This window comes from Arvicola amphibius, chromosome 11, assembly GCF_903992535.2.
Source record: "Arvicola amphibius chromosome 11, mArvAmp1.2, whole genome shotgun sequence".
NCBI classification, from domain to species: domain Eukaryota; kingdom Metazoa; phylum Chordata; class Mammalia; order Rodentia; family Cricetidae; genus Arvicola; species Arvicola amphibius.
In genome coordinates, this window is record NC_052057.2 from 123,261,252 (window position 1) to 123,274,274 (window position 13,023).

A 13,023-nucleotide genomic window follows, 5' to 3' on the forward strand; every position below is an offset into this window, starting at 1 on the left:
CTATAGTATTCTTTAAAGATTGAAAGAGAATAGCAGGATAGTTCATATTTCAGGGTTTGGATAATGGATGCTCTAAAGATTGGATTGTTAGTCAAGACTTTCAGGGACTTTCCTTCTTTTTTTGTCTTCATCGTTTCTTTTTAAATTTGAAATGTACCTTTTGTTAAGATTGCTGTCCTCTCTCTGCCAAAATTAAGCATGATTGTATCACTCCTCATCATTCCTGGAATTGAGTGCAGGGTGAACTGTTTAGTCAGTCCAGTAAGCCTGCAGGACTTGATATGTGCTGGCTAACCAACAATGACAATCTTCCTGTGAGAGAGGCTAAGGTACAAATCCACAAAGCTAAAGAAAATCTCCTTTGTAAGGTCACATTTTTGTATGTAGGTGACATTATTTATTTGCTGTTTCATTAGTTGATGGATTTTATGTTTTGTTCCATATCACATCCACAACAAATAGTGCCTTAGTGAACATAACTATCGCTTTGAGATAGTGATCTCAATTCCTTTAGAGAATTTAAATTTAGAATTTAGAGAATTGAAATTCTCTATCACATGCCTTTTTCATTACTAATTGTGAAGAAATTTTTATCTTGTGTTACATAGTGGTTATACAAATTTATATTTCCATCAGCAATGAACAAATTTTTTTCCCTTCTCATTATTCTCTTTAACACATATTACAGAGTAGAGAGAACAGAACATGTCTTGTAGAAACTCTTTAAACATCACAGAGCAGTTCTTAGACTGTATCTTATCATACTGTGAACTCATAGAATTGAGGTTTTTTTCTTTTGCCATTCTCTTAGAATCAGAGATATGGGGATCAAAAAATATTCATTGGCTTAATATGTGAAAGATACATGGGTTTGTAAGTCTCTTTAGTGGATCCTAGTTTGCAATATGAATGCATAGACACATTTATCCTGATTAGATTTTACTCTCTGGCAAAGAGAAATTTTCTTCTGTTTATAAAGCATTATTAATCTACTTTGAATTAAATATTGATCATGACTCGGTCAGAGTCAGTAACCTACCAAATTCCACATTTATTCTTCTTGTGTAATTATCATTTTCAGAACATTGGGATAGGACATTGGCACCCTTCTTTTTTTCCAAATTGTAATCTTATTCCTTAATACTGTATTGCACAGATCATTTTCTCCTACTCTCTGTTGGGGCAGCTGGCCCAATCCCTGCGTTCAGGGGCGTGGCTGCCCCAGTGGAGTAGGATACCCCTTAAATAGCAAACGGGGCCAAATGTACCGGCGGGTACCGGCGGTACCGGCGGTCGGAGGAATTAGGAAATGACCAAGATAGTCCTTTTATAATAAATCAGTTTTAATAAAAGGGGCAATAAGGGAACTGACAGAACCAAGGGTCCAGCGGAGCAGCGGGTAACGCGAGGAATAGCAAACGGGGCTCCTTCCGGCCCCCGATCCTATTTAAGGGGTATCCTACTCCGCTGGGGCAGCCACGCCCCTGAACGCAGGGATTGAGCCAGCTGCCCCAACAACTCTCCAATTACACATCTCTGATTGATACTTGTGTTTATTCTTTCTTACTTCCCCTTAGAATAATCACCTTCCAGCAGTCATTTGCCTGTGTACTCGAAGACCAGCTTATATAGATTCTACAGACCCATACGAAAATATGTGAGATAGTATTAAAATGGGAATGTAGTGTCGTAATGGAGTAAAGACTTGAAAATTCAAATGCAAATTTAATTTGTAGTGTAAAGAAACACAAACAATTTTGAGTGACTATGTATTAATAACAACTCATTTTTAAAGAAATCTTTCTATTTTATTTTTATTTCATGTGCAGTGGTATTTTTTCCTGCATGTCTGTCTGTATGTGCAAATTGGATCCCCTGGAACTAAAGTTGCAGACATTTGTAAGCTACCGTAACGTGTGTGCTTGGAGTTGAACCCACGTCCTCTGGATGAGCAGCCAGTGCTCTTAACCACTCATCCATCTCCCCAGCCCTTTATAACAACATAATTAAATAAAGTTTTGGGTGTTATATTATACCATATCTCAGTTTCCTTTGAAAATCTAGTGTGGCTTCTAAAATAATATTTTAACTTAAGAGCTTTCATTCAGTGTCTATAATATTATATCCTCAGGAAAAAATTCTTATGACACAATAAATATAAAAATTGTGTATCTCAAATATTATGAAGTTAGGAAAAATATCCAGTATGGATTTTATAAGTAAGTTAAATTTAGCATTATCTACAAATATTTTGGAATAATTTGTATTTACTATTGTTAATGAAATTATAAAATAATCTGTTGATTTTAAATATATTTACTTCTATTAATTTTAAATATTAACAGTTATATTTTTGCTTTCATATTTAAATATACTAAGTTCTTGTCCTTTGTTTACAGACACAATATACATAGGATGCTGTAGAACAATTTTACTTTGTTCACAGAAATATGCAACTATATTGTAAGTTATTTTTAATGTTGTATTACCAAAGTGGAGTCCTTTTTATATATGAGGTTCTTTTTACAATACTGCCCAACCTGCTCAGTAAGAGACATATAAAAGTATACATCTTCCTTATACACATAATTTTTGTTTAATAATGTTTTTCATGACAGATATCAAATAGCTCTTTTAAATGGAAATTTTCAGAATGTCAAAAATAATGTCAAAAGTATTAATTTTAGGTTTTAGTTTGGAAATTATTATAATGATTGCCTCAAAAAAACTTGTACTTTTGTCAGCTGAATGACTCAGGGTAGCACTTTTGAGTTGCTATAACAAACAAACCAAAACCCTGGATGCTTGATTTAATCAATGTTTATATGTCACTTACTCCAAGTTCAATACAGATGTTTCTGGATGAGCTATTCTACTGGACAGTTCCTTCCAAAAAAAAAAAAAATCCAGGCTTCAGGTTCCCACTGTCTTGTAATTCTTTTTTGGAGAACTTCATTTCCAGACACTGAGTGAGATCATGGAAGATCGTATGATTCATGGCCAAATCAACAATAAGTTTCTTTTATACTATTTCTCAGTGCCAGTTACATTGCTACAGCACAACTGAGAAGGGCTGGAGGATTTAACTTTTCCATGTGAATAGGAAAATTAAAGCAATATTTCTCAGCAACTAGCCAGTGTTTGCCATATAAGCCATGCAGCAGAGGATTCGTAGATGGAGTTGGGAACTTTATACTGAGTGAAAAACCCAGACCCAGAGAGATAAATGCCTCATGTTCTTACTATAAGGTGATGTTTGCATCAAGTCTTTGGATTTGCATGTTTAAATAAGAGTACATGAAGATTTCAGAAAACTGGGAAAAGAAAATTTGCTTGGGGAAAGAAAAATAAAAGTTTTGTGGGAGATAAACTTTCCACCCTGGAGGAAAACTCACTAACATGGTGACAAGATTGACTATTATAGATGACTATCTATTAATCCATAATTTTTAATTTTATATTACATTTTTAAATGAGCTTCACAAGCAATACCTTAAACAAGAGCAGAAATACATATACACAGTTTAATAAAATCAACATTAAATATGTATCAATAGACCAATATCTATATCAACCATATAATCCTTATTATTGTTATTTTTAGAAATTGACTGTGGCCATTAATCACTTATAATCAATGTCCTTTCAGTGAAAACAAACATTCATAAACAATCATTTTGGGAATTTGGGCATAGTTTTCTCCAACTGCTTCCATCTGTTTGTTGAGCAAAGTATTTCTAGAATTCACGGAGATCTTGTTCCATCAAACCACATTAGCCTGAACGGATTCCACAGGTTCTCATCCTATGTGGAACTATAAGCTCTTTTTTTTTTTTAAATTGAAGCTATCTTAGACTTTATGGAGACTGCTGTTTTGTTTCCCGCCATCCCAGGCCTGAATAATCACACAGAAACTATATCAGTTACAACAGGGTTTGACCTATTAGCTCAGTCTTCTTATTAACTAACTCATATCATAAATTAATCTATTTCTATTAATCTGTCTATCACTACGAGACTGTGGCCTACTGGTAAGATTCTGGCATCTGTCTCCTTTGGCAGCTACATGGCATCTCCTTGACTCTGTCTATTCTATATATCTCTGTTTAGATTTCCCACCTGCCTTTGTTCTGCTAAGCCATTGGCCAAAACAGCTTTATTAATTAGCCAATAAAAACAACACATACAGAAGGACATCACATAATATCTACTTACAACAGGTTCCATCTATCCATGTTTCTTTATTCTTCTTTCAATTTTAATCACTGTTCCCCATTGTTCTCCTTGTTCTCCCTTGTTCTACCCATTACAAATGTTCCCAGTCCTATACACCCTTAAAACCAGCTATTCCACAGCCCTTGCAGGTTCCAGGGCCGGGATTCTTTTGCCCCATGAAAATCAGAGTAGAGTTTTCACAAACACACACACACACACACACAGAGAGAGAGAGAGAGAGAGAGAGAGAGAGAGAGAGAGAGAGAGAGAGAGAGAGAGAGAAAGAGAGAGAGAGAGAGATTCGTAGCATTCATCTCAAAGGTGGGAGTGTCCAGCACACATCTGGTGAACTCCTTAATGGAGAAAGTTAGTTAAGAAAACAATTAAATCATCAGGAAATTCTAGAGGAGAAAGTGAACTATGTTATATTTTAGGTGGTTAGTAAAGAGCTAAAAGGTTTATCTTCGGTAAAATTATGAATAGGGCATTGGTTTTATTTTAAATCAGTACACTACTTCTTATCCCCAGCATGCATAGAGGATACCAGGCAACCAGGCAAGCTATACAAACAGTCAGAAAGAAGCCATGGTTCTTGGTCAGATAGCAATACACCAAATGCTGTGATTTCTACAGGCACAAAGGTATATAGTACACCCTACAGCTCTAAACAGTAGAGACAAAGGGAAAACCCTGGCCTCTAAGTTATCCGTTCCAGGGTGTAGTGTTATCAGTCATTTTGGTCATGAGGTAAAACCAGGGCAGCAGCTTGGGTGAGTAATGATTTTATGACATTAGATATCTGTGAATATATTCATCTTTTCTTTTTTTCTCTCTTTAGTTTATATTTCAAGACAGGGTTTCTCTGTCTTGCTTTGAAGCCTGTCCTAGACCTGACTGGCCTCAAATTCAGAGAGATCCATCTGCCTCAGCCTCTGGAGTGCTGGTATTAAAGGCGTGTGCCACCACTGCCTGACATCTTTGAATATTTTAAGTGGGATGCTCTTGCCTGAACCTTAAACACTGACCAAATGCCTGCTGAAAAGGAAGATCTGCAGGAAGGCAGATCTCTGCATTTACCTAGGAGAGAGGAACAAAGGCCAGGCAGTGGGAAACTGTTTTCACATGTCGTACAAAGGCATAGAAAACAGTTCTGAACTGTGGGAATTTATTCCCAAATATTTAACAAAAAAGGAGCTAGCTACAGCAAAAATTTACAGCAAAAGACAGTCATTTTATTCACAAAGCAATAATGCCAAAAATTTTGCTTTTGGTTTAATCTTTACCAGGGTTCCTGGCTCTGATAAGTCACTAATGAAAAGATGTCTGATCAATTACTATATAATATTGCAGCTTGTAGCAAATTCCATTATTGGTCGAATTCAAAATATTAAGAATTTCTATTCTTCTAATTCAAAATATTAAGAATGTAATGATCTACTATTGACTTAATTCAAATATTAAGAAGGTCTATTGATCTACTTCAAAATATTAAGAATGTAATTAGGCATGGTGGTGCATGTGTTTAATCTCATCACTCTGATGGATGCTCTCTGTGATTTCGAGGCCAGTCTGCCCCTCTACAGAATGAGCTCCAGGACATCAAGGACCCCATAGAGAGACCATGACTCAAAACAAACAAGAAAACAAAACAAACAAATAAATAAATAATAAACTTAAAGAAGAAAAGAAAAACATTAAAATCTTTACTACCTAGAAGTTTGGGGGTTACTAAAAGGTAATGTCGGAGAGGGAAGAAAATCATAGACTTGAACAAACCATAGAAGAACAATAAAGAATAAAGAAACTATTTATTCGTAGACAAATTTTTAATTTCACAAAGACTTTTTTACTGGATTAACTGTTTTCATCATTATCTATGCTTATGAAATCTAATGTGTTTTTATGGTATTTAAGAACTCGATATTGGTGATTAACAGTACAGATTATCTCAGTCTTTCTAAACATACTTGGAAATAAGTAAATATACAAACAACATTATAAAGAATTTTCAAATTCTCCAGTGATAGTAAGATTTAATAACTAATAATATCTAAGAGTATGGAAAATATTTGTCTACATAATCAGAAAACTTACTGAACTTCAAGTGATATAAAATGAAGATATCCACAGGTATCTACACATCAGGATGCAAAAGACAATCTTTGAAGCAGCAATAAGAAACTGACTCATTGTGTAGAAAAGTTAATAAATAATCCTGTGTATCTAATATCTAAAAACCCTATTTGGAACTATAGTAGACAGAAAACAGAGAGGGGGGAGAGAGAGAGAGAGAGAGAGAGAGAGAGAGAGAGAGAGAGAGAGAGAGAGAGAGAGAGAGACAGAGAGAGACAGAGAGAGAGACAGAGAGAGAGACAGAGAGACACAAACACACACACATACAGAGAGAGAGAGAGAGAGAGAGAGAGAGAGAGAGAGAGAGAGAGAGAGAGAATATGCTGGAAATGCCTAAGCAGAAAATATCAGCCAATAATTGTAAATTTAACAAACCGTATCTTCAAAATATTCTGGAAATAAAGCGACCCTAGATAATGACTGAGAAAAATTGTCATCCATAAAGTTAATCTACCAAAAATAGCCTGTTTTTCACCGGAAAAGACAGTGTGCAGTAATTTGCTTCTACCTGACAAAATTAAGTACAGCAGCAGAGATAATTATACAGTTAAATATAAAATAATATGAATATGGATTTTAGCTTTTTTAACCACAAAAAGGAAAACAAGTAATACAATAACAGGTGGAAAACCACAGAGTTGACCCAGTTTGCCAGTTCTTTATTCATTTTGCTCAAGGGTTGTTTGCACCCTGAATGTAGTAATGTTTCAAAGAGAATAAAATTGATTCCTCATTAAGTGTATATAAACAACAGAGACCGTTATTAAGTACAGTTTAGTAAAAGTCTAGCTAAAACACATAAGTATATGTAAAATATCTACAGGGAGACAAGGGATTAACAGGACCTTTTTTTGAGAATTGTCAGTTAACTTGTTATTGAAACACTACCTTGATAGTTTGGGCTCTGGAGTTACAGGACTGGAGGGTAAGTAACAGTCCTAGTCTTTGATAACTATGATAGAAGAAAATCACTGAGAAAGGGTTAAGGAAGTTGATAGTACACAAGTCATCTTTCACTTATGAACAGGTCACATAATTCTCTTACTAAAATTTTACACAGGCTACAAACTTCACGTGAGCTTTTTTCACAACCATGAAAAATGAGATGACTCGTGAGTGACATTTTGTTATTTGTCTAAGGAGAAAATTAGCAAGATCATCCAGTCATGTATGAAATAGCAAAGGTTATCTCTCTTGCTTAAACCATGTATCTGCTATATCTGTTTTTATAGATTTACCTTTGATGTAATCAACAGCTACATAAAATACATGGCAACAGGTTATTTCCTTACATCATTCAAACTATACCAAATTCTTATGTCCTTAGATTAATTTTCTCTAGTCATGTTAGCAAAACAGATATGTTGTAAGAGACAAGAAGGAAACAAGGACTTTTAAACACAATAGAATAAACACATATGAACTCACTTAGATAGTGGCAGCATAAACAGGGCTTGCACTGGGAATAATGGATGGCCTGTGCTGAGAGGAGAAGTGAGTGGACACAAACCAGAATCCCTAACACAGCTATCTCCAATTGATAACCACCTGCAAATGAAAAACTAGTTCTATCAGAGTCTCAATGGGGATAAAAAACCCTTTTAAAGGCATACCCCATAGCCAGCAGTAGATGGCCAGGACAAAATTATTTCAGTGCCATGTTCCAAACTTCTTTGTCTGATAATGTTTGGCCAGGCATTTTTTTTTATTTTTTCAAAAATTACATGCCCTCTGCATATATATTATGCCTTCCAGTTTTATGTTTTTAAGGGATTCCTGCATGTATGAATGTTTGTGTCTCTGCTATATATGTATATATGTGTTTCTTGGGCTCTTTTAGGCTCTTCTGTTTGTTTGTTGTGTTCTATTTTAGCGATTTTACTTGTTTTATTTTATTTTAATATTCTTTAAATTCCTGTTCTCAAAGGAGAGAGAAAGGGTGTGGACTCAGATTAAAAGGGAGGCAGAGAGGATCTTGGAAGAGTTTGGGGATGGGAAATAATAATCGGAATATATTACATGAAAATAACCTATTTTCAATAAAAGAAAAATAGAGGAAAGAAACATATGATAGTTGATCAAATTCTAAAAATAAATGCATAAATGTTTAATAATATTTGATCATCTGATGAAGTATATTTTTCTTGATCCCACATTCTTATGAAAAATATTTAGGACTTGAGCTTTCAATCATCCACTTTTTTTTCTGAATACTACCTTTAATATTCTCTATCATCTTTTTACTTATAACAGGAATTGTAATACTTGAACAGAAATTTGCTTTTATTTTTACCACAGTATTTGATTGTATGAAAGATGCTTATTTGAGTTTATAATAAATTTAAACAATGCAACAATAACAAAAAATAATAACTAATGGCTGTATGCTAACCCTTTAGTAGGATATTTATACTGCTTCTCATTCCAAGACTCAGAGAACATTTTGGGAGACAGGATAAAAAGAATTCAGGAGGTAAATTATAAGGAAAAGTGTGATGAAAAATTTAGGTTATTGGCAAACATCAGACAACAAGGAATCACCTATTCATGAGCTCACCAGCCTCCAACTGACCGCTCCAAAGCCACAGCCATGAAGATGATAGCGGTTAAACATATTGAATCATGAAATAAAAGACATAAATGTGGCGAAGAGTCTAGTATTATGAGTGGAATGTTGTCAGGGATCAGAAGAGGATGTGAACTTGTATGGGACGTGAGTAATTACAATGTATTATGTATGTGTATTAAACTGTGAAACAACAAATTGTATTTAAAATAACAATTTTAAAGAAACAAATTTTGGGTGAATAGTGTCTCACTACTTGCATCCTATGTACAAAGCCCTAGTTTCCATCCCCAATACCATATCCCATGCACAAACTTATATACCGACAAAGTGAAAATTAAAGTTCATTTTTCACATGTAAAGATGTTCCTTTCATTAAAACCAGTCATGCATTATTTTGCTGAAAGGATTTTACTTTTATAAAGGTACTCCTAACCCTCTTAAAATAAAACATAAAATGCTTAGAGTGTAGAAATATAAATATATTCTGGAATAAACTTAATGTTGCCTTATGAATTTTGGAAAATATAGTTGTTCTTATCATAATTCTCCCTAGGGACTAATGAATCAAGAAAATAGCATGACAGTAGCCTTGTGAAATCATTCATAAAATAAATGAACTATAGAATAAATTTTAGAAGATGAATGGCGTGCACACCTGCAATTTAATCTTTATACTATACCATTTATTTAAATATATATGGAGCTGCCGGGTGGCAAAGGAAATTCTAATACAAGCTTGGAAGAAATACATTCCTGTGTTTGATGATTAATTTTAGGTATGAGTTTGACTGAGCTAAGGAATTCTCAGATATATGGGAAAAAGTCTTTCCAGGTATGTATATAAGGATGTCTCTAAACGTGATTAGTATCTGAATGAAAAGACTGAGAAAGGAAGACTCATAGTCAGGAGTATTAACAGCTAAAATTCAATTATCCAATATATGAGTAGAGCTGCAAAGACATATGAAGGGTGAATTCTCTCTGCTGCATCTGTAATTTCTATCTCCATTGTTATCTGAGACATATTATTTTCATGCATAAAACAAACATACTCTCAGACATTCTTACCCCAGAACTTATTAAATCTCCCTACTACATGTATACACACACACACACACACACACACACACATTTTCTGATCGTTGGTCTCACAGACTGGGACCAAAACCACTTTTGCCGACAACTTCTCTTTATTCTCTGCTTCAGTCTTTGGAATGAACAAGAATGAATTGCTGGTTCCACCTGAGCACCTTCCCAGTGAATCGTCTTTACATATATAAATATTTAGTTGGTTCTATTTTTCTGGTGAACTCTGAATGATAGCAATATATTAAATCCGTGTATTCATGTATACCAGCAATGCTGTTAGTGAGTGGAAAAGTATGTCATATATAAAGTGAAAGAATTATTGTTTTAGTTGGTAGTTAGTATATTATATTAAGTCATTTTTAACTTCCAGGGAATTGTATTGAACGGCAAGGAAGGGACAAAATTAACAAATACTATTTCAAAACCATGCCTTTTAAAAACAGATGCCTGAAATTAGGTTAGATTTTCATTTTGAATAAGATTATAGCAAGTACAGCCTGCATATTCTCCGGGAGAAGTATAAACACTCAAAATTTGAGTACCAAGCATTCTGTCCCATTGAGTTTGTTTAAGAAAATCATTCATCTATGTTAATGTCCAGAAATTTCCTATTTTGTTATGTAGTTAGTATGTGACATTCTCTAGGTTTTGTTTGTTTGCTTGTTTGTTTGTTTTGTTTTTCGAGACAGGGTTTCTCTGTAGCTTTGGAGCCTGTCCTGGAACTAGCTCTTGTAGACCAGGCTGGCCTCAAACTCACAGAGATCCTCCTGCCTCTGCCTCCCCAGTGCTGGGATTAAAGGCGTGCGCCATCACCGCCCGGCCCGACATTCTCTAGTTTTAATGCATGAAGAATGACTTTCATGGCTTAACCACCATTCATTTCTGCTTATATTCAATTCTATGACTTAATTTTTGATGAAATCATTATTTTTTAATACTAGAACCCTAAAGAGCCATAAAAGACTTAAGTATTGCAAATATAGGTGTTTGTGTGTGCATACATGTATATGCATGTGTTTTACATGCAGTTGTGCATGTATGTGCATGTATCTATGCATGTGTGTATGCTTATATGCATTTGTATATGCATGTACATATGTGTGTTTGATATTGTGAACATTAAGTATTTCTTACATTTGACTTTATTCAAAATCATAAAAGAAACACCTTAAATATGATAATAAAACATCCTTGTAAAATCAGGACTGCTACATTTACTGTACCTTGTGAATTACCAAGATTACTAACTTCAAGTTATTTTTTAAAAACATGAATAATATAACCTTAAAGTAACAAATCTGAATCAGAATAATATAAGGGGCATTTCTCTGTCTGTCTATCACCTGTCTTGTGCATCTCTTACCTCTGTTACATATATCCAAACTCACTTGTATATCTTGTCAGTTAAAAACCCCTACTCTTTCCAAAACTCCATATATTAGGTTACACCACAATTATATGACATTTATGCATTTACCAAGAATATCCTTATCTTCGATAATCGTCATCTCAACTTCTCCTCCAGTAATAATTGTACATGTAAAAGGATCTTGAAGAAGAATGCTGATCTCACCAAAGGATTGCTTCTCCTTAAGTTTACCCATATACACAAGTTTTTTAATTTTTTTCTGCAAAAGATATGGACAATAGGGTTTTAATAAAATTATTCATGCAACCAGTATTGTCAGGAACTTAGTTCTTTAAATCATCTAGCTAAAAGATATTAGTAATAAAGTTTATTTAAATGAGAAAACATTTACGTTTTATTTTATTAATTATTTTATATTAAAGCCATGATGCAGTCAGGAAAACCAGTATGTGCATGACAGCTGACAACACTATCATTTAGTTATGTATCTGTTATGTTATTATGTTTATTTATTCAGGGTATGCGTGAGATGATGATGATGATGATGACTTGGTTCATGAGGATGATATGCATGTAGAGGCCCAAAGACAAATTACAGGATTCAGATCTCTCCTTTCACTGTGTGGGCCAAAGATCAAAGTGTGTCAGGCTGAAAGGCAAACCCCGTTATCAACTGAGCCATCCCACTACCCTGTTTCATTTTTGAATACAATAAGCTGTCTGAGAAATGTTGGAATGGTTGAAGTTCCCAAAGGCCCTAGAATACTACTTTGTGATCAAAGTGAAATTTAACCATATTTTGTGAACTACCAATTGTGATAAACCTTAACCTCAGTTTGGAGTCACAGTTAAGGGAGTAACTGAGAAGATGGGGTTGAAACACTGTAATGGCTGTAAGTGACCGATTAACTGAAATAGGAACTATCTCTTGTCTTTTTTTGTTATTATCTGTACATGTTTGCTCATAAGTGTGTTGCTGGGGATTTATCTCAAGTACTTGTACACACTATAAGTATTCTTTCCGTGAGCCATATTCATATTCCAACTATTATATGTTTTCTTAGTAACAATAGTAATTTTAATTCAAAGATCTAGTAAATTATTTCACATCAGGGGTCCTGTAGAGAAGACTTCACTGTAGTTTCAGTCCAGGTGATTCTGAAAAGAATGATGACATCTCTTCTGGAAGACCTAATGATGATCAGGTTACAGTAAGCAATGGAAAACAATTTTCCCCAGGACAGGTGTTTGACAGGAACTTGGACAAAGATAAAGTCTTTTTTTTTTCCTTTTTTCTTTTCCTTTTTTGGTTGTTTTTGAGACAGGGTTTCTCTGTAGCATGGGAGCCTGTCCTGGAACAAGCTCTTGTAGACAACACTTGTCTTGAACTCAAAGAGATCCACCTGTCTCTGCCTCCTGAGTACTGGGATTAAAGGTGTGCACCACAACCTCCTGGCCAGGAGAAAGCCTTGTAAGTGTGTTGAAGTCAAAATCATAACAGCTTGAATATTTGCCATTTCTGCGATTGGTAAATCTGTATCATAACTAAGGAGTCATAGCATAAGCCAGTTTACATATTTAACTGAATCATTTTAAATACTATCAGAGAAATAATTGCTCATTCTTTTTCTAGTATATGAATCTTTCT

General features: G+C 34.5%; 1 protein-coding gene across 1 annotated transcript in view; it reads right to left on the reverse strand.

Annotated features, from left to right (window-relative positions):
• The window catches only part of Cnbd1 (cyclic nucleotide binding domain containing 1), a 236,546-nt gene that overhangs the window by 47,067 nt on the left and 176,456 nt on the right, over positions 1–13,023 (reverse strand). Inside the window, exon 10 of the mRNA XM_038346935.1 lies at positions 11,478–11,634. Within this exon, the coding sequence (XP_038202863.1) occupies positions 11,478–11,634 (157 nt within the window). The remainder of the gene's footprint in view (positions 1–11,477; positions 11,635–13,023) is intronic.